General features: G+C 40.6%; 1 protein-coding gene across 1 annotated transcript; it reads left to right on the top strand.

Annotated features, from left to right (window-relative positions):
• The first annotated feature begins 746 nt into the window (after positions 1–746).
• On the top strand, positions 747–18,216 carry snx10a (sorting nexin 10a). Its single transcript, XM_027014963.2, is given in 7 exon segments — positions 747–839; positions 1,566–1,652; positions 1,884–1,984; positions 2,152–2,250; positions 2,910–3,038; positions 6,962–7,016; positions 18,052–18,216. Coding segments are annotated over 7 exon segments (729 nt in total).
• Positions 18,217–23,880: the final 5,664 nt, after the last annotated feature.

Raw genomic sequence — 23,880 nt, 5'->3', positions numbered from 1 at the left:
CAAATTAAGGTTGCACCACTTCTGTTTTCAGTGCATATGAAAATGATCTGGGAACATGTTTACTGAGTCCACATTTACCCCTAAAATTCAAACTTGTGCCAACATGGAACATTTAGCAGTCTTGCAGATTTCTTCTTTGTAACATACAAAAGATTTGGCCCTTTCTCACGCAGGAAGCTACCCAGGTGCTTGTGCAATCTCTTGTGATCTCAAAGCTAGACTACTGCAACTTGCTACTTGCCGGTCTTCCTCTTAGAGCCATCATACCTCTACAACTTGTCCAGAATGCAGCAGCACAACTGGTTTTCAATCTTCTGAAATTCACACGTTACTCTGCTGCTGCGCTCCCTTCATTGGCTTCCAGTAGCTGCATCCATCAGATTTAAAACCTTGATGCTTGCCTACAAAGCCAAAAATGGACCAGCCCCTTCATGCATGAGGTCAATGGTCAAAGCCTGATCCATACCTAAAGTACTTTGGCTAACTTTGAATTACTGTGCTTCAGGTCTCATGGAAGACAAGCATCAAGAATATTTTCTGTCCTGGCTCCAAGATGGTGGAATGAACTTTCACTTGCTGTCCAGACAGCAGAGTCCCTTGCAATCTTAAGACACAGACAGAAGGCCCATCTATTCGTGGAATGTTTAAATGACAACTGCCCCTGCCCCTATATTGAATAACCAAATTTGTACTTATTGTAGGGTAGAACCATTGGGCTTTTTTTCGTGGTGGGTGACCTGAACCAGATGCTGCACTTCTCTTCTGATGCAGTGTCTCCCTCTGTGTTTCTTAGCCAAACACCTGAAATGGACAGCACCATAGACAGTCATGCAAAGAAGGTATGTTTGTTTTCAGATCATTTAAAGGTAGTCCCAGGTGTAATTGACATAATCATCTAGGTCTTTCTGTCGCACTGTTCCAGTCCCATATCAGACATTGAGCTGTTTAGGGGTGTAGCTCAAGTGTCCTAGGGAATTGTAAACTTTTAATTTTCCATTTTCTTCAATGCATTTTCTTTTAATTCTTTATTTACTCTTCATTTTCAAATGTTGCCTAAGCACTTTAGATGTTTAATTTGAACCTGTTCTGTTTATATCAATCATTTTGAAAAGTGTGATGCATATAAACTTCTATAAACTATATTTCAATTGAGGAGTTCTTCAGTCATTTTTAATTTCCTCCCCATTAATCAGTTATGTTCCTATTCTGAAAATGTTGTGCAACAGATACAAATACATTTGTATACAAGTACAAACAGAATATTGTTACTTTCACACATGATGGCATGATGGCAGTCTTGAGGTTAAATTGATAAACAGTAGACAGTGTGTGTGCGGATAGAAGCCCTTCCACTTCAGATGGCCAGGGAGAACAGTGCTGCTGTTACACTGTGACAGGAAAATATGCCTCCTAGTTACCTATACTTTTTTTAACAGATGATTGAAACAAACATAATTTCTCAGAAATGGACCATTTACTATTGCTTTTACCGAAGTTCCACTTGTGCATTTTTTTTATACACACACATGACTCACACATAACTTTTCAGTGCTCTTGTGTTGCAGGAGTTTGTCAGTGTGTGGGTACAAGATCCCCAGCTGCACAAAGAGGATTTCTGGCACATGTATTTTGACTATGACATCTGTCTCCATGTGAGTCCTGCCCTTTCCTATGCTAAAGCACCTTCCATCTACAAAAAACACTCAAGATCAGTCTATAACAACCTTATTTATACAATTCCAAATGCTATCCTAATACACTTGACCGTTCATGTGATAATTTTATTTCCATAATTTCATGGAATGGTATTTCACTCCATATATGTCTGACCAATGTGTGTAAGAACTTTGGGGGTTTGTAAGGCATGTGTTTCCTGTGTACAGACCAACAGCATGTGTTTCTGTAAGAAGAGGTCCAGTGTGAGGAGGCGGTACAGTGAGTTTGTCTGGCTCCGGCAGAGACTGCGGAATAACGCTTTGCTCATGTGAGTGAACTCAGGGATGCCGCACTGTTGGTGTTTTTCTGCATGACTCATTATGAGCTTGAAAGCCCATCCTGGTACGAAGGTATCCTGTGTCTGAGTGGACAGTAAAGGCATGTTCTTGGTGTGTCCTTACACTCATTCAGCTGCTTTTGCTTGTGTCTCCTCAGACATTTGCCCAAACTGCCCCCTGCCAATCCTTTCTTCAGTCTCAACAATGTGTACCATGTGACCCAGCGGATGCAGGGACTGCAGTAGTTTCTGGAAGAGTACGTGTATCACCTCCTCTCTCTCCCCCTCACACCTGTTCTCCTGGAGGCTCCTGCTCTTTCTTTTTTGGTGTGGCCTGTTTTGGCTGTGTGGGTTCTGATGGTTCTCCTTCCCCCTGCGTGTTCCTCCTAATGGACCACAGCCTCACACACTTCTCTCTTGGGTCAGCAGGTGAATGGTCTTGTACAGACTGTGACGGTTGCCATCTAGTGGCTGCTACAGAGAAACTTTTGTTCCTTAAGAAGATCAGGTTTATTTTACTGAGTGCGTCAGTGAGATTGTTATTATTACAATGTCATAATTAGCACAACTATATTTCAGACATTCAAACACTTCACCTGCTCCCTCATGTTGCTATTTTTTTCATTGCAGTAAATTGATCACTAGTGTCTGTCTGTGTCTGTGTCTGTCTGTCTGTGTCTGTGTCTGTCTGTGTCTGTGTCTGTCTGTGTCTGTGTCTGTCTGTGTCTGTGTCTGTCTGTGTCTGTCTGTGTCTGTGTGTGTCTGTGTCTGTCTGTCTGTGTCTGTGTGTGTCTGTCTGTCTGTGTCTGTCTGTCTGTGTCTGTCTGTGTCTGTGTCTGTCTGTGTCTGTGTCTGTCTGTGTCTGTCTGTGTCTGTGTCTGTGTCTGTCTGTGTCTGTGTGTGTGTGTGTGTATAGAGTGTTGCAGATCCCCCTGCTGTTGTCTGACAGCTGTCTTCACCTGTTTCTACAGTCCCAACTGAGCATCACCAGTATTGATGCATGTGTCCAGGGCCGGACTCGCTACACTGTAGCCCAGGCCATCCAGTGTGGTGCCTCCAACCCATGCTTCCCCATAGAGGAGAGCAAGAGCTGTCGCAACTCTGACTGGTGAAAGGTGTATTTGCCCACTTGAGTTAATTATTCAGTTTAAAAGGGACTGTGAAAACAGCCACAATCCAGATAAATAGTACAGATTTTTAAAAATTGTATACATTTTGTATTTTTAATGCTTGGCTTTAAATGCCCACGTCGCCTTTGCCATTTATCACAATGCTAATAATGTAATAAAGGAGCTACAACTATGGAGCAGTAAAGTAAAACAAGTCTGTGTAGGAGAACATTTTGTATAATACTCTTTATTGTCCCTGTCACAATAATAATAATAATAATAATAATAATAATAATGATAATAATAATAATAATAGTCCTACTCTTGTCAGCATGTTTGTTAAAAGTGCTTCACATAGAAAAAAAATCTAATTTGCATTTATTGTGTGAAATCAGTGAACTGACTCTATATGCTATTTTATCTGTTTGTTTTTGCAGCACATCCTCCTCTGGCTTGGGTATTGGTTTTTACCCAGCTACACCTATGGAAATGTCTCCAGACTGTGGGAGCCCTGCCCACCAGTTCTTGGCCACACCCACACAGCCTGAGCCATTTAAACGTTGATTTTTGTCTCATGACAGTCAGCAGGACGTGGATTCATGACATGAGCCTTTATAAACACTAAGGTGGTCACTCTTGCGCACACACCCATGCGTACATGAGCACAGAGATCTGTTTTTGCTACTCACATCTCCAGGCTTAATGTTTGGATTGATTATAAGAGCAGGAATGTTCCTTAATTGTTTTTTTTTTTTTTTATGTGGTTTGTCTTTTTGCCCGCTTTCTGTGATCTGTATGTGTCTTTTAAAAAGAAAACATGTTTTCTTCTGTAAGGTGTCTGTACTCGGACGAAGAGACGTAGGCAGAGGTTTGCTATGAGTGTAGTGTGAGCAGTAAGCAAACTTGAAATGGTGTAGCCTCTGTATCTGAGTCTCTAAAACATTGTTAAAAAATAAGCAATGCCATAGGCCTAGGAATGTTAATTAGAAATTAGAAAAGTCCTGTTTTATTTTTCATTGTTTAGTGATTTATTATAAGAAAAACAAATGAAGTCACCAGTTATTTTAAAAGATCATTAAAATTTTTGAAATTATTTATTGTAATTTAGATATGTAGGGTAAAATTTAATAAATGTTCATATAAATGAAATGGTCTGTTTTGATTTTTCAAAAATTATACACATTTAAGAACATTTACAGTACAGTAGAGTTTCAGAATCTTAAATTTACATTTGCTTCAGAGGAATGATTTTAAAAGCCAGTTTTATAAGTGTGAACACTGCTGATCTGTGACCTCTTTCCCTGTTAAGTTTCACAAAGCTTGATAAATTTTGGCAATGACTTTCTGTATGAACATTTGGCACAAATGCCCTTTCCCCACCAAGTCAGTTAGGATTCCAGTATCTAGATGATAAGAAACAACTACAAACTAGATTTAGAACTACAGACTTATTAGACAACTTTCTTGTCCCTTCTCTAGAACATGTCCCATTTGTTCCATCCTTCCTTGTGTTCCTCCCTCTGAACGTGCATGCGGAATTTAGAAAACTCAAACCTGAGTCCACAAACCTGCAGCTAAACCATCCTGCCAGCTGTGTTAACACGTCACACACTGCACAGATACACTGACACTACAATTATATAGCTTAAAATAGGCCTATTTATAATGGTTAGAGAAATACAAAACCCCTAAAGGACATGCAGTAGATGAAAGGATGGCTACTATGTTTACTTTGATGCCATCTTAGTGGTTTTTACATCTAATGAATTGTCTACTCACATTCTTTGTTAGAGCTTGAAGTGACCAAGAACTGTGTTTTGTTTTGTTTTTGTTTTCTTTATTTCAAGACATTTCACATTTCCACAGTTGAATCTCTTGAATAAGAATTATTTTACCACACTGATGTTTTTCAACTTGATCCATGTTGCTAAGCATGTAATCTTTCGTGAATAATAACACAAAAGTAGTTCAAGTAGATCGGAAGTATACCACATGCCTCGGTCTGGTGAGTAGATCAGTAGTATACTACATGCTTCGGTATGGCGATTGAGGTGCCTTATGGGTGAGGTGGGGGTGCTGAAAATTGTCACTTTGAAACATCCAACAAAAAGCCACTCCTAACTTTAAGCCGAGGGTCACCAATCAGAAACACTTAAGCAGGGCATAGGTTGCCGTGGTGACAGTGGAGCTGGAGGAGCAATGGTCATTTATCACTGGCTGCTTCAGAGTGAGGCTGAGAGGAAGAGACAGCACCTGCCCCAGAGATAAATGACCAACAATAAAGTGAATTAATCAGCGCCGATTACCTGTCTTACCACAGCCATGAGAGAGGGACTAAGAGTGAGAGAGAGCATGAACACAGAAAAATGAGTGGACTAGAGACAGCCAAGGAATTTTATGGAGTGTACTAAAAAAAAAAAAAAAAAATTAATTAGGCCTACTTAAATGGCATTTATTTGTGAAATTAATTTGTAACATTGTTATATTGTTCTTTACATTATTTTCTATATAGACAAAGCTTAGCCATTGTTTACATGTAAATTGTTTAAGTTGACAAGTTGCAGGCTTTCTCTTTTCTCGTGTGGCCACATAGTTTCTAATATTAAAACCGAACTAATTTCCAGATATCTTTCCCAGTTCAAAAGCAAATGACTGCAAAATTAGTTTAATTTGAGCATTATAAAAATATTAAGCGTTATTCTTTCATTTTTCCAATCTCAGAGAAGTAGTGTTCTAGGTCGATTCTAGTGCTGACTTGGGTACTGTGGCAGGGGGACTCCTGCTGCTGTTTGTCCACTGCTGATGAATGCCATACCACAAATGCAACCATTTAATGTTTATAGGCTCTACTTTTAGACTGTAAATTTATGGACTTTAATTTTGTATGCACAGACCACATACCCCATTTTGGGGTTCCATAACCATAACTCAAGAAAAGCCTCCACATACAGCTTGTGTTTCACTGCCTCTTCTGAAGGGTTGTCGTGGTTTGTGGTTTTCCTTAACAATGGCCTAGTCCAGGATCCTTAATCACTGTGTCGTTGGGACCTCAGTGTGTGGGTATTGGTCATGGGAGGGTAACTCACTCACACACACAGCCAAAGGGGTTAGTTATCTTTGACCAAGGCATGAGTATTAATGACAGATGTTAAAGCCTCTCAAACAGCTGTGATCTCCAAGGATTTCTATGCAAAGCAGTCACTGGAGAATTATGCCGAGTTCAGTGAGCGCCTTCTCTGTGGGTGGAAGCCACTTGTCAGTGAGAGGCCAGAATGTCTAGACTTGTTTCGGTTAACAGAATAGCCACAAATACTCAAGTAGCACCTTGTTTACCAGTGCTTTTCGCGAAGGACTAATAAGCATTTTATTGTAATTATGAGTTGAAATAATATAAGCAAAACTACGAATAACTGCAAAATAAAAATCTTTACTCCTTGTTGACATTTTCACAAAGCTTATCTACTGAGTTATAGCTATTCAGAAATAGTGCAACTATAGATTAACGTTAGCTGGAACTTGCAAACCAGGATCTTTATTTATTTATTTATTTATTTAAATTTAGCTCAGACCGTTATGGTTTATTTGTAATGGGTCGAAAAACAGAAATGGCATGGCACAATGTTATGGTTCTGGTAGCGAGTACTATTCTTGTTTGGTGACAAGTATACAAGTAGTTTGGAACCACCCTTTGATATTGTGTGATCAGCAGCTTTTTTCTCTGTAACATTTAATTTCTATTTTAAAAACATAGCCTAGTTAGTGCCTGCAAGACAGCAACGGAAGAAAGGGATCAAATGAGATTTTGTTCTCGAATGTCAGTTTACATGAATAGCGAGGTGAGACGGTTGAGATTGAGCAGACGGTGTGGTATAAGAAGCCACCAAATTCATCACAAACGAGGGGGAAATGACTTGGTGATACAGTCATTAAAACTAACTTGTCATAATTGTTTACATTGTTTAACAGTAAATATATACACAATAATGTATAAGTCAAATCCAGTTATAAATTCTATAAATCAGATAATACTTTTTATGTATGTGTAATTTTAAAGATAGTAATAATACAGCTGGTTTAACCATAGCCTCAGTAAACAAAAACAAACAATCCACCAACGCTGCACTACAAAGACAGACTTTATTCCACATTATTCCACTGTTCCATTATTTCATATTATATCATTATTCCACATAAGGTTTGAGATTGTAGATGTTCTGAAAGTCTGTGCACATACCTAGTCTTACTGATTAAGTGTCCTTCTCTGGTAATCAGGAACTTTTGTTTTCATGTAGTGAAGTGAATATTACTGACAGTCCTGTTCTGGTCAGGAAATTTGCTTCTTAACTGTGCACCATCAATCTCACCTGAGTAAGGTTAGAGTTTATGAAACCTTTGCAAGAATTTCAAGATATTAATGTATAGATTACAAAATCCTTAGTTCTCTCTACTCCATTATGGCTCCAGAAAAAACAAAAAAACAAACAAACAAAAAAAAAAAACTGGTTGAATTCTTTGTTAAAGTCTGAAATCTGAAACAAGGAGATATCAAAACACAGCCTAAACAGCAAAACATTTCCCTTTTCCTGTCAGTCTGTTGCAGCCAATCGATAATCTGATGGGAGCTCTGCTCTTGCTGATGGATTAAGAAACTGAGCAGGCCTGACTGTTTCTGCCCAATAACACCATTTAATCATTCCTCATACAACCTTGTTCTCAGTATACTGCTGCCCCAGCAGCGCCCCACGCTGGCCCTTTGTGGAGCTCACCTGTCACTGTCTGGAGCCATTTGAATTTCTAAGGCATCAGCCAATGGCCATTTTCATCGGCCATTAAATGGTAATAACGAACAGAAAAAACCCACAATCACTGGCCTTTGTAAAATGATGAGCAAACACATCCCTGTATTATGCCCTCCATCCAGCTGTGAGTTCTGTTTTTTATTGTAGTGTCATACTGCACTGATGCCCTGTGCAAACTGATGGGTAATACACTACTGGCCTGCATTTTAGAGACTTAGCCCCAGGACAGCAAATGATACAGCCAAAGATAAGAGGTTATGACTTCACTGATAAATGCACTATGTGTAGACATCGATATCCTGGCTGTTGGACTGCAGGAAATATGTGGTAGTTTGATTTTGCTCTGCATTACAGCCTATCCCAGTTTTTTAGTGTAACATGCTGTTAGCAGACATTAGTGTGAATAATATACAGTTAACATGCATTGGTGTAACATACTGTTAGCAGACTTTAGTGTGAATAACATACCGTTAGCAGACATTAATGTGAATAATACACAGTTAGCAGACATTAGTGTGAGTAATATACAGTTAGCAGGAGTTATTGTGAGTAACATACTGTTAGCAGACACTAGTGAGAGTTTCTGAATTAATCCATTTGTCAGGGCTGTTGTGGTGCAAAGGTCTGACAAATGAGTTTATATCATTCACTCTCCAGCAGGACAATTCTTTATTTTTCGTTACTGATGGGACCCTTAAAGAGCCCTTGGTCTGTCGGTGGAGCTGCCATAACTGGAGCACTGGTGCTCTGCTTAATGGATGGTGATGGGTTTACCCAGTCATAATACAGAACCAGTGACAAGTTAGAGAGCAGAGATGGAATTGTGTGTGTGTGTGTGTGTGTGTGTGTGTGTGTGTGTGTGTGTGTGTGTGTGTGTAGTAATTGCTGTGTTTCTCTGTTTTATTGGCTGTTAACCTTGGGCTGACAGCTACTGAGCATGCAGGGGTTATGTTGCTATGACAACTGGGCTGGAATTGGGAAATGGGACTGTGCTGGCAGGTAGGATATAGATTGAATGGGTGAGAGAGAGAGAGAGAGAGAGAGAGAGAGAGAGAGAGAGAGAGAGAGAGAAACAGAGAGAGATACTTAGTCGAAGAGTGATGGGAGGGAGAGAGATAGATCAAAGATTGTAATTAAGCATAATTTGATGTATGCAGCTGTTTGGTCTCTTGAAAAGCATTTGGGTCATAACTCTTGAAGTGTGACCCTCATAGTCCACGGCTATAATGACTTGAGCCAGATCCATGTGTCCAAGCCTACTTAATGACTTGAGCCAGTATTGTGTGACTCAGACTACTTAATGACTTGAACCGGGTTTTGTTTGGCTAGGAGTACTTACTGAGTTGAGCCAGTTCAGTGTGTTCAAGACAGCTTACTGACTAGAGCTAGTTATGTGTGGATAAGGTTCAAAACGTCAAGCCCAAAGGCACTCTGTGAACATTCCATTTGCACATTTCCTCTTCAGTTCTGTCACCACTTGTGATTAGTGTTACAAGTATGCTGGTGTGTACGGTGCATGAAGGCTGCCCCTGACTCACGGATGCTGAAAACTAATAGTAATCTCAGCAATTAAGTCTCATTGGGTTGTACAGCCAACACAGTGCTGTGAGAGTAATGACAGGCATCTAGATTTATTTAAAAGAGGGAACATAACAGAAAAAAAAGGAAGAATGAGAGAATAGTAAGGATGAGTAAGTGAATGAGTGATGGAGAGGTAGATGAAGAAGAAGAGAAATGTGAAAGAGGGATGATGAGGGGGGTGAAGAAGTATAGAAAACAGAGAATCCGTGTGCTCTTTTGTCCCCTTCATTCAATCCAGCAAACAGCCAGAAACCAGGCATGAACACATACACCACCATATTGTTCATCAGTATGAGGTTAATTGGTTCCTGAGCTATATCAGTGAAAAAAATATTACATGTGAAATCTGTGAAATCTAGGGTGTTCGATTAATATGAGAAGGAGTCTAAGCAGTTCAAAACTTTCAGCCCATGCCATTTGGTGATAATATGGTTATTTGTAAAAGGGTCCTGAGAAGAGATGACAAGAAGAGCACAAAAGTAGAGAAGGGAGACAAAGACACAAAAGGAAAAGGGTAAGGAAGATGATGGGGAAAAGGAAAATAAATGAGAAGAGCCTGGGCATACAATCTATTACTGAAGAGCTGAAACTAAGACTGCCACCTTCAGAAACCTTATTAAATTCTCCAATTACCTGGAGGGCATAAATAACTGCTTCCAATCTCAGTGTGTCACTCAAGACCAGGTTCCAGCTCCAGGGAAACTAAACAATTTAAATTACGTCCCTTCCGCTTTGTAGCCAGCCTTCCTTTGAACGGCATAATTATAACGCTATTCTTTCTCTCATTGCCATGATGATACATCACCCCTACAACTTGTGATAAACGCCCTCCTTGAGAGGAATGTGACCTAGTCCTACAGTTTTTCACTGTTAGCAGAAATCTCTCTCTCTCTCTCTCTCTCTCTCTCTCTCTCTCTCTCTCTCTCTCCCTCTCTCCCTCTCTTGCTCTCTGCAAATGCTGAGTGACACTATTTCACTGCCAGCTCGGCTGCATCTATAATTCACATGTCCCTTGACTCGGCTGCTGTCGGTGAAAATAGGAAATCTATCACAGAGACAAATGGCCGTTAAATGAAGCCCCGTGCACCACAGGCAGAGATAGAAGAGGCGGCAGATGAGTTTTAATTGTCTCTGTGTGCTCACGTGAAATTTATCAGTTTGACATTACTGCCTTACGACCTGCTGCAGCACAATGGGATATAACATCCATGTGTATAAGACAGTAATTGAAATAGCTTATAATATCAGCATGTGTAATAGTATAACATGATGGCCCCATGACCCAAATCCCACCTTATCTGACCTATCCAGGAGGTCAGACTACAAGATGCCACTCCCCAATTTTCTGTTTACTAGCTTTCTGTGCAGCCTCTTATACAGAAGGAAATTATTCCATCTCCCCTCTCTTATACTGGTGTTTCTGTCACCAGTCCCAATAAGGTTACGTCTTGTGTGTCTGGACCAGTCCACTCTGCTTGCTTGTGAGGCTCAGGTCTTGGTTGAGCTTCACAAGAGCTAGACAGGCCAGTACTGGGGTAGATGACACAAGCCAATATTGGGAAGTGCAGACAGGCCAGTACTGGAGAGGTGAGATAGGGAAGTACTGGCGATCATTTTGTTACCTGGTCTCTTCAGGCTTTGAAATTCCCTCCCTCAGTTTCTGTTCTTCGTTGTCCTACGTAAAAACCAAAAAGCATCATCCCCTGTCCCTGCCCCAACACTACCCCTGCTAATACCGTCTCATTCTTCTTCAAATGTATGAGCTTGAGTGTTTAAAAAAAGTAGTATAAACATAAAGAAATTACTTCGTAAATTATTACATGGTTGTCCCATAAAACTAAGTGGTTTTAGTATTTTGGTCTAAAATCCCTCTCCTTATCGCATTTTAAAATTAGCATACATATCTGATTTTTAAAGGCAAAAAACCCAATTTGTGAACATACTAAATATGTTCATCCTCTCAACCAGGCATTCTACACTGCTGTTTAGAGTTGAATTTCAACAGCACTTTTCCAAATACCAGTCAAACATACACAGCACTTTTCTAAAAAGCTACATACACTCTTTCTTCCTTTCCATTATGCACTGTCCTTTATAAATATATTTGACTTTTCTAAGCACATGTGTCAGTTGCCCTCTTATAACAAAGTCATTCAATATTAGAAGACTTTTGGTTTTGAAATGTAACATCTAATAAGTTGTTTTAGCCCAGCCAGTGGAGACAGTAAGAGATTAGGTTGTGATATACTATAAATGGTGTGAAAATGGTCATAAGATATTGAATTAGGATAGAAGCTATTGTGCTGATATCAGGCTTTACCTGCTGACAAATCTTGTAACTGTGGAGATGTGGTAGGACTTGTCACTTTTTTCATTTGTGTATGAAAAACACAACCAATCAGGCTTATTTAGTTAACTGTACAGAGAAAATGTCCATGATCCAGATGGCACAGTGTAACAGACAGCTCTGTTCACAAGACTAGCATACCCCATCCTCAGAATAACAAGTCTTTCAGAACATCAGAAAATTGAGAGTAGGCATGGCAGATTATGTGTGTATTCTTCTATCACAGGTTTGGAGACCACTGGTTTAGACACTTGCTAAATTTTGGGGATGGATTTGCTGCCTCCGTGTGTCAGGCATGTATGCTCAAGGCAATGACCCTCAGGTAGTATGAGCTAAGCAATACGATGTATTAAATAGTTTCTCTCTCTCTCCCCCTCTCCTCACCCCATGTGTGTCTGTATGAATGCTTATATGTGTGCGTGTGCATAATTCAAGGCTCAGTTTAAATAGTCATTTCAAGGGCTACAGCAGCCTTTTAAATATCCCATCAGTCTGCCAGTCTGCTTACAGCAGCTCTGAGAGAAGGAGAGAGAGGGAGTGGCTGAAAGAGAGGGAAGGAGGGAGAGAGAGAGAGAGAGTGAGGGAGAGAGTGAGGGAGGGAGAGAGAGAGTGAGGGAGGGAGAGAGGGTAAGACCTTTCTACCTGTCACACAGACAGGCTGCAGTTGCTGTAGCAACTCAGTAACATCTTTCTCTGCCAGTCAGGAGGAAATGAGCTGCCATGTAGCCTGTCGTTCATCAATCTCACACACACACACACACACATACACACACACACATACACACACACACACACACACACACACACACACACACACACACACACACACACACACAGACACAGAGAGAGAGAGAGAGAGAGACACATACACACACACACACACACACACATTCTTGCATATGCACTAACACACAGAAACACAAATGCAAACATATATACACACATATCACAAAAAGAGGTCCACATCTGTATTAAGTGCACATGTGTGGACATGTACAAATGTAGATGTACACAGCCCACATAAAAAGAGAGATTTCGAGAAACATGTTCTTGTAAATTCCCTTTGTCTCTCTGTCTCTGTCTCTCTCTCTCTCTGTCTCTCTCTCTCTCTCTCTCTCTCTCTCTCTCTCCCTCCCTCTCTCTCTCTCTCTCTCTCTCTCTCTCTCTCTCTCTCTCTCTCTCTCTCTCTCTCTCTCTCTCTCACATGCTTGATATTATGCACCAAAAAAGAACTACTGTCAGCATAACTGGAGATGTTACCTTAGCAAAACTAGACTTAATAGGAGCTGTTACCTTAGCAACAGTACACATCCACTGGAGATTTTCAACACTGCAGCTTTCTGTGCTGACAAGGCAATTTTAAAGAAGCTTAGCATGTGAATGTGTGTGTATGCGTGTGTGTGTGTGTGTGTGTGTGTGTGTGTGTGTGTGTGTGTGTGAGAGAGAGAGAGAGAGAGGAGGGGGAAGAGAGAGAGAGAGAGAGAGAGAGAGAGAGAGAGTGTATTAATGCTTGTCCTTTGGATGACATTGCAAGCTCATTGTAAATGTATTATGATAATGTGCTACAGATGAGCACTTTGTAATTACCTCGACAGCAGAGGGGTGTTAAAATCATCAAGCTTATTCTATTAGTGTGCACTCTTTCTCAATAATTAAATGAACTATCAGGAAAAATGCATTTGTCACTGTGGCAAAGCTGAATATTTTCCAACATTATGAACTGTATGTTAATGATCATGTGTGCATGTCTATGTATGTGTGTTTGTTTGTACATTTACATTTAAGGCATTTTACAGGTGCTCTTACCCACAGTGACCTACAAATGGGCTTTGTTTGTCTACTCTAAGAACCCTTAGCTAGTACAAATAGGTTAGAGTCCAAAAATACTTTTAAACTGAGACACTTCCAGAACCAAGTGTCAGCACTGAAGTCTCTAGAATGAGAGCAACAATACAATACAATACAATACAATACAGTAACCTGGTATAGAAAACAACACAATTCAAGCGCAGTTACAAAAAAAGACAGGTCAAGGGCAAATATATAATCTTCTTACAAGTGCCTGATTAGTTGCAATTAAAGTGCTTTGCAAAGAGATGAGTCTTTAGTGGGCGTTTGAAGACAGCGACAGACTCTTCTGTTCAGACAGCCTATGGGAGTTCATTCCACCAACTTGATGTGAGATTAGCGAGTAGCCTGGATGCTTGAATCTGGAAGCTGGGCTGTACTTGAAGTTTAAAGGGCTCAAGGTACAGGTTGGGCTTTCTCCTTTGCCATCAAGGGAGCATGTTCTTCTTTGGCCTTGTACTGGCAGCTACAGCAAGCCAGTGAAGTGAACCGAGTAGTGGGGTGTACATGTGTGTCTATAGCCTGTGTGTGTATGGGTGGGTGTATGTTACTGTATGTCAGTGTAATGTATGTTAATGTCGGTGTGTATTAGTCTGAGCATGTGAGGTTGGAAAAATGACATCTGTTCAGGTGTTTGAGATTTTGGCAAGACTCAAATCCTTATAATTTCACCAGATAACTGATTACAGCCTCTATGACTTCAGATGTTGCCTCATTGTTGTCTGCTGTTAATTGTACCGTCTTAAACTAGACCGACACAGGGCCACAACTAAAAACAACAACAACAACAACAACTGGCCTTACTGTGAATCCTCAGAGATTTTGGATGGTTTTAAGTGCTCAAGCTTCTCTGGATAAACGTTGGAAAAACAAACGAAGCCTCCTATTGCTCCAATTCAAACCCACCACCAAACTGAAATACTGGTCTCTGGTTCCACCTAATGGATAGTTTATGCACAGCAGCGATGATAAAGCGATCCAGCCATCCACCCATTCAGGCATCTATTTAGTTAGCTTTTCAGTACTTTCGAAGCTCTTGCTTAAATAGATCTTAAATGTGTGCATATTCCACGGGGTAACTCTTGCTTAACTATTTCGGTTTATGATTTTCTTATTTTATATAAAATATGAAATATCTTATTAGCTTAAGACCGACAAAGAATCAATTAAAGCATCTATTCCAAAAACAGTAGATTATCTTCTATACATAATTTCGTGTAGTTTCTATATACCTCTTAGATTTTCCAGAACAGCAGACACAGATGCTTAAAATTGACTGTCTAAAATTATGTTTTGTAAAACGAAATAAAGTGTCTACACAAAATGTATTTGTCAAATCAAAGCATATTTGTGGTTTAACTATTCCAGTCGTGGATTACAATATGAAGCGGTCATCATACGCTACAGAATAGGCTACAGTGGAAGCAGACTACACAAATAAGTTTACTAAAGGAAGCCACTGACTGCACAAAAACATTTTAGCAAATTAAAATTTTAAGACCGATGAAATTAACTCGTTTTAAAAGCGCTGCAGCCTACAATTGTGGTAAAACTTTACTAGAATATTGTGTTGCTGCGATACCCCCGCCATTTTCGTGAAGGAAAGTTTAAATAAATCAAGCGCACAATTGGGCAGTATAGTTACATTTTTCTCAATGACCACTAGGTGTCACACTACAACATAAAACGTACGTTCTCACCAGAACGTCACCTCTACTGGAGCGCTTAGGTGAACAGTTCGGTGCGTGCCCCGGAGATGGACGAACAACGACATCATGTCAAACTATGATTTAATTTGCCAAGGGTTAGTAAATGTCGTCTCGTTTGACGTGATATATTACTAGTAGGACAGACTATTTAAGAATGGCTTATAAATTGATGCATGCCAGTGAACAAATCCTTCTGACGCGACGTCATGTGTAAATATTACAAACACAAACATTACAAACTTTATGGACAGAATCTATCGGCGCCCATTAACTTCAGTGTTTCAGAGTAAGCGCATGTAATAGATAAGTAATACACTGACGCCACTTGCATCTTTTACAGTCAAGTTTAGAACGTTAAAAGGCCTGTATTCTCTCTCTCTCTCTCTCTCTCTCTCTCTCTCTCTCTCTCTCTCTCTCTCTCTCTCTCTCTCTCTCTCTCTCTCTCTCTCTCTCTCTCTGTGTGTGTGTGTGTGTGTGTGTGTGTGTGTGTGTTCTCAATTAAGAAGGCATGGCACCCCTAATAGATATGTAATTCGAAATCTTATTTTAAAAGATAGAATTTTAGGTATTTATAGAGTAATTGCTTTTAAAAAGGGAGAATCCCTTGAGGTTGTCTTGGTACATCAGCAAAATGACACGTATACAAACACTTACACACACATAAGTACATCTGCACACACACACACACACACACACACACACACACACACACACACACACACACACACACACACACACACACACAGACACACACACACACACACACATATGTACATCTGCACACACACACACACACACACACACACACACACGCACACATATACACACAAATATGTACATAATTACTAATATGCACACATACAGAGGCATACACACATACACACTTATGTGCACATATTCTCACACATATGCACATGTATACACATACCCACACATAATCACTCCTATACACACACACACACATGCACACATAGTCACACACTCATACAAAAATACGTTCACATACACAGACATATACATTCATATAAAAACATATGTACATGCACACACATGCACACAGATATACATGCATACACACACACATATATGCACACATATGTACACATACACATATAGACACATATGTTCTATCCCTCCAACTCTCAAGCACATATGGCAGTGTCTGTAACATAAAGTGTTAGTTGAGCTTGCCCTTTCCACTGAAAATTTCAACAGTCTGGAGATCTGGCTGAATACCCATAATTCCTGTTAATTGCAGTAATTTCAGTGTGATGAGTGATGTCTAAGTTAATGCCTGCCTGTCCAGCTGCAGGGGACAGTAATGTGACAGGCGGAAGCGGTCAGGTGACCTGTTTAGGGGGCGGAGCACAGGGGCTGGATAGTGGAGATGACCATGACCCTGTTCACCTTCTGTCATTTGTCTCTATCAGAGGGAGATGCCTGCTATCCTGAAGAACACTGAACCCAAAAAATGCGAAAACAAAACGCAGGGTGGGATGTATAACACACACACACACACACACACACACACACACACACACACACACACACACACACACACACACACACACACACACACACACACACACACACACACACACACACACAAACATGCTGAGTCAGGTCCAATGTCATAAGTTTGCCCCAGACAGCACTTCCTTGCAGACACTCAGGGCCTAACTGGAGGTAACAGCAGGTAAACATTTTGCCTGTTGAATTTAAACAGATCCATAGATTTATAGATTATCACAAAAAGATTATTGCTTCTAGTTTTCTATGGCACTGATGTGAAGGGGGTCTTATCTCAGAGCACCTTTAACCCTTAACATCACAAACAAGACCAGTTTATCATCCTTCATAAGCATGCACCCACACACACACACACACACACACACACATAAACACAGGCACGGACAGTCAGACACACGAGTATACAGATCACACACATGCGCGCGCACACACACACACACACACACACACACACACACACACACACACACACACACACACACACACACACACACACTCACACACACACACTCACACACACACACCCAGTCATGGAACAAAGGTGTGAGGGCTGATAGTGCCACTGCAAAGCAATGGCTAGAGAGACACCATTAATTTCCTGTTTCTCTTCTACACTCTTCCTGTCAAATCAGCTTCTTTCCCCTGCTGTAAAGGAAAGCCTTCACCCTTGGTTATCTTTTAGCTGCTCTCCAAAATCACACAATCCTCTGCACTGGGTGATGAGCAGAGGAGAAGAAACATGAAGAGTTATAATATACATATATAATCGTTGACAACTGATTTCTAAATTCTCTGTCTTCTCTTTCACAAAGTTTCTCTCTATCTTACACTACCTTTCTCTCTATCCCTCTGTTTCATATTCTCTCTGTTTCTCTGCCTTCCTCTCTTTATCTTTTTCTTTCTTACTCTATTTCTCTCTCTCTCTCTCTCTCTCTCTCTCTCTCTCTCTCTCTCTCTCTCTCTCTATCCCCTCCCTCCTCCCTCCACTGTCTCTCTCTCCATTTGTATGCTTTGTTAATGGTATGCGTGCTGTGCAGAGAGATTGGAGCCTAGCCAGAGGTTCAGCTGCATGTCCAGGGATCAATGAGCGGTCTTAAGTTTTATCTGATTTCCTGATGGCCCTGGCGGAGGGCAGGTCGATGGGGACGCCGCCTGTGTCAAGTTGACCTTTTCAGGGCGATGGTGGGCGGCGTCCCCAGGGCTCCGCTCCGGTCCCCTGCCGGATGCTGAGCGACACCGGTCTGCTCCACTCAAACACAAAGTCGCGCCGGACGTCTATATCGCACTGTCGCCTCATTGACAGGGAAGGGCCGCTGTATTTGGAACCTGTCCTTTGCCTGTGACACTTAGCCAATGAGCCACCAGCTAATTTATGCGGATGAATCTCCTCAGCACAAAAAAAAAAAAAAAGCTAATTGAGTCATTACTGGCTAATTCGGGGATAGATTGCTTCTGTCTATTGGCTTAGGCCAGCCTTGAAATGCTGTACCCCGATAGTCTCTCCCTACATGTGCTCCCCCCCCCACTCAGAGCCCCCCACTGTATGGCTTTAAGTTACTAAGTGTGTTTGAAGGTTTATCTGCAGTATACAGTATCACAGGTTCTCTAACAAAGTGTTACAGCATGGCCTCTCTAACACAGCATTTCAAAACAAGGCTGTTGTGATTCTGTGGATTGCAGTGGCCTACTGTTCTCACTGTGTTCCTGATAGTGACAAACTGTCCAGGGTCCTTCTCTGATAACCCTACATATGTGGATATCGACTGCATATAGACTGACTAGCCCTACATTAATCTGAAAACATGAAAATTCTCAAACTTTGTCTATAAGGGAAAAATATTTTTTTAGATAAAATAGAACAAAATAAAAAGATTTCCATTTTACAGTAGGCTTTAAGTGTCTGCATAGTATGTATGTACACACACACGCACACACACATGCACGCACGCACGCACGCACGCACACATGCACACGCACGCACACACACGCACACACACACACACACACGCACATACACACATGCACACGCACACACACACACACACACACACACCCACACAGAGACATACAGACATTGATTTTGGCTTTGGTCCTAGTGCACTCATCTTCAGATCAGAGTTGAAGAGTGGACTGAGCAACTAGTGTGAGAGAGAGAGGAGAAGAGGGGAGGAGAGGAGAGGGAAGGAGCGAGGAGAGGAGAATAGATGGGAGATGTTGTAAGCCTGCAGGACCACTTAACTGTCAGATCAACCCACAAACCAACTTTTACAACCTTCTCTATTTATTTAGCAAAATTAACAGAATAATTAATTAGCTGTGCTCTAGTTAATGTTTTATCTGTAGCATCATTCGTCATGCAGCTCAGTGACCTGTTTATGAATCAATGTGGACTTCTCCAGAAGGACAGATGCACTGTCATCATCAAGATTAATCAACATGTTTCCTGCATAGCTAATGTCTCTACTGCCTTCACCATAACAACCAGCAAGCACCTAAACTGTGTGTGTGCCTACTTTGTCTGTGTGTGTGTGTGTGTGTTTTTTGTGTGTGTACCTACTTTTTGTGTGTGTGTGTGTGTGTGTGTGTGTGTGTGTGTGTGTGTGTGTGTGTGTGTGTGTGTGTGTGTGTTCTATGAACGTGTATATTTAATCAGTCAAGTTTGAAGTAAACAACTCTGACTGCAGCTGTGGTTTCTGGTGGGATTGCTGTAATGATCTTTGTTTGTCTTTAACTCTTAGTGGAGTTAAGCTGTCCATTTCTGTTCTTCTGTGGTTTTTGATGTGAATAAACACAATGATTTGTTCTTTTCTGTGGTTTTTCATTTTTGTCTAGTGCAGTAAATGGGAATGTAACAACCAAAAAACACTGCAGAGTGACTGGACAGCTCCTTGAACATCGACTTACAGCTGGTGTTAATTACTCAGTATAAAACTTTGGAACACAAATAGCAATTTAGATCATCAGCACAAGACTTTGCAAAAATCCTTTGCTTGCTTAAAAGTTAATTGAGTTATAGATTAGCCAAATAACAGTGAAACAAACCCTTCAAAATATTTACACATGTGAATATGAAAGTATATCATCTTAAATTTCCTTGAATATTGATTCTTCAACAAGATACCCTATATCTTTGTATCTTTGACAAGCTATGAAAAAATATGAAATTAACTATGACTCTCTTTAGTCTCTTTTTAAGTGATTATTTATCTGTTTTGTAGGTGGTTGCTGATGATATGGTGTTTGAAACCGCCAGATGATGATGTGGTGTTTGTAATGGTCAGGACAGACTACTCAGGGACTGGTAACCTGTTTCTGCCAGCAAAATGATGGATTATTTCATCTGCTTTAAAAAGGCCCCACAATGCCACTGCAATATTGGGTCATGCTTCTTGGATTCTCCACAGAGAGGAGAGTAGAGGAATTAAGAAAATGACAATGTTTCATGGTTCATTAGCAACATTGGCAATATATTTTTGAAAATTAAAATAACTTCCCATTTGGCAATTCAAAGTGTATTCTAGGAATGCATGTGGGAATTTTAAACACCATTTTAACAATAATTCCTGAAAGTCTGCATGAAAAAAGATCTTGCAGTCCAACATTTTTGAAAAATATTTCATACTGTCAGCTAAGGAAATACAATTGAAGATGTAACTGTGTCCATTAAGAGACACGAGTGGTTGTGAATGGCAAGAGAAAATAATGTCACATAATTGTCACACATATTTAACCTACAGTTGAACGTACATCATCAAACTTTGACCACCATAATGAACATAATGAACAGATCTGTTGTTTGTTAATAAAGCATAGCTGTAGTTTGTAAACAATCAACATATCTCTGATTCAGCAGATAAAGTGCAATCACTGCTCCATGTTAGCAAACATATAAAGATTCCATGTTTTTTTAAATCCCATTTTAATAAATGGCAACTAGAGGAAGAACTCAGCACGCACTTCATGCCTTTTTGTGGAGTTGCCATAGAAACCAGGTGTCTGATTTTGGATAAGGTCACACCCACTTCATGTCGAGTGACTTATCATAGGTGATGAGATGTCAAATCAGTCAAATTACCCAAGTGTGTGTTTTTATATCTTGTGCTGACAAGCCTTTCACAGATGGGATTTAATGGCTTAGTAATGTTCCCATCTCCATGTCTCTGTCCATATCTGTTCATGTCTACTAATCAAATATTTTTCAAGGCAGGAGGGATGAGAGTGAGAGAGTTAGAGTTCCAGATGATATCTTGGATTTCTGAATGAGCAGAAAGAGATTAAAAAAACTAAAATAAAACAAACAAACAAAAAAACAACAATACACACACACACACATATATATATATATATATATATATATATATATATATATATATATATATATATATATATATATATATATATATATATATTAGAGCTTCTCCCATTTGGGAACTGAGAGTCAGAGGCATATGTTGAGAATTGTGAATTGTTTTCATTATGAAGATTGTCTTTGAGGTGTTTCATTATGAAGATTGTCTTTGAAGTGTTTGACTGTGCCAGTATGAAGCAGGAGTGATCAGGTTATTTTCTTCCTGTCAGACACTGTACCCACCTAACAGCAAACACATAAAAGCAGCTCAGGTAAAATGTTTTTGAATGGTTAATGTTCAGAACAGGGTGATGTTAGCAATCTTCTGTCTAAATTGACTTCCTGTACATTTTTGTGCTGTCTGACTGACCTGCTGATGTGAACTTACTTAACCACCTACTTCAGGTTGTGAAGCTTTTTATGTAGACACTAAATCACTCAGTCTTAGCCCCACATTTACACTTTTACATATTTACACATTTACCATTTATTCATTTCTGAACATAACCTTCAGATGCTGCAGAGTATGGCTCTGTGACACGGCAGTGCTGGAAAGAGGTCTGCCTCCCATAAGAGCTGAACTGCGCAGTGACCACATGCCTGAACTGTGCAGTGCAGAATCAATGATGGGGTTTGCAGGTCCTGTTGCCTACACACCTCATCTGTCACTCTGTATCTTCTCCATAGCCATGAAAATCAGTGCTTTAGGATATGAAACATGATGTCGTGGTGGTAATAAAGAGCATCTACATCGTTCATGTTTTTCCCATGGAATATTTCCTGTTGGACAAGATGGCTGTTAGTTAATCAGCTAATTAGAGCCCTTGGGTTTAATTAGGACAATATAAAACACACACACACCACACACACACACACACACACACACACACACACACACACACACACACACACACACACACACACACACACACACACACACACACACACACACACACACACAGAGAGACTGCATTATAGCTCAGTCAGGATGCTCGTTAATTACTCCAGTGTTCATTAGTGACAGAGCCCCAGGCTCTAATTAGAGGAATACATTCACAGACATGCACACACACACACACACACACACACACACACACACACACACACACACACACACACACACACACACACGTGTGCATTCACACACACACATATACACACACATGCATGCACACCATACAGAAAGTGCATTGAGATCTTACTCCTCTGCTACATCTCTCTGTCCTTATCTGGTCTGAACTGTCTGTCTTATCTGCTCTGATCTGTCTTATCTATCTCACAACTGTGTTCTGATGAGATTCGCATGTTGTGTAGTATGGTGGCAATGATATGTTGGTTTTTACATAGTTCATCTAACTTACTTTAAATTAATTCATTCTAACAGCATTTCTCCTGTTTTACTTGTGACCATGATAACATCTGGCTGTCGCAGCAATGCTGCCTTCATGTGATACACTGAGGACTGAAAGATTGATGGATTCATTGGTTAAGACATCAGTTGGTGCAGACAGATGCTCTTAATTTAAAAAAGCAAATTTAGTAATTTTCAAAACATCTCACTGTAGTGAAGTGAGCTGTTTGAGCTGTGAGAAAAGATGAGCACAGTGTATCGGAACCCCATCCTCTCTGTCCTGTGCCAGCCTCTTCATTTGGGTAATATTGTCTGACTGGAACAGAAAGGTTCCCCTGCTGGAATTCCTAAAACACACCCTTCTCCTTTGTAAGCCACAATGTGCAAAAGTATCCTTATTCATTTACAGCATGCAGCAGTTCAGTCGTTTCCATTAAGCTGTATTTCTTTACTAATTTCTCTCTCTCTCTCTCTCTCTCTCTCTCTCTCTCTCTCTCTCTCTCTCTCTCTCTCTCTCTCTCTCTCTCTCTCTCTCTGTGTGTGTGAGGAAATGATCAGAGGATTAGTGGTCTTTGGCAGGTGAAGTGCACCAGACAGATGAAGTGTTTGGGAGGGGTATGTAGATGGAGTGTCTATGTGGGGATGTGTACATGTGATGATTATGTGGAGTGTGGGTAAAGAGTTTATTTGGGGTGTTTGGGTGGATTATGTAAGTGGGATGTGTGGGGGGTGTTTATGTGGGGTGTTTTGGTGGGGTCCATGTGTGTGTGGAGCTTAGGCCAATAAGTCCAGTAATAAATCATTCAGAACTTTCCTCTGAAATCACAACATTCAAGAGCTGTGATATATGAGCCATGTTGGGAAAAGTGACCCATGACACACACACACACACACACACACACACACACACACACACACACACACACACACACACACACACACACACACACACACACACACAAAGGTGACCCCCCCACCCCCCCAAACACAGACATGCTCGGGGGAGAGGAGGAGATGTTTAACTGGTACATGGTGTCTCTCAGGTGGCAGTCTCACCCCCATCTCCCATTCATCTCCCGCACTCATTGACCTTCTTCCCAATTTCACCCTGCTCTTCCTCCCAGAAGTTTCTGTTTCCTGTAAAATGCTGCCATAAAATCATGCTCTAAAACATTTACTCTGTTTTTTGGCAGGGGAGTATGTCCTGAATCTAGGCATAGCTGTCTCTGGAATGTACTCTGAGTAGGAAATTTCACTGTAGGCAG

Source organism: Electrophorus electricus, chromosome 8, assembly GCF_013358815.1.
Source record: "Electrophorus electricus isolate fEleEle1 chromosome 8, fEleEle1.pri, whole genome shotgun sequence".
Lineage (NCBI taxonomy): Eukaryota > Metazoa > Chordata > Actinopteri > Gymnotiformes > Gymnotidae > Electrophorus > Electrophorus electricus.
The sequence above is the reverse complement of the archived record's forward strand: the minus strand, read 5'-3'. Positions and strand labels throughout refer to the sequence as shown.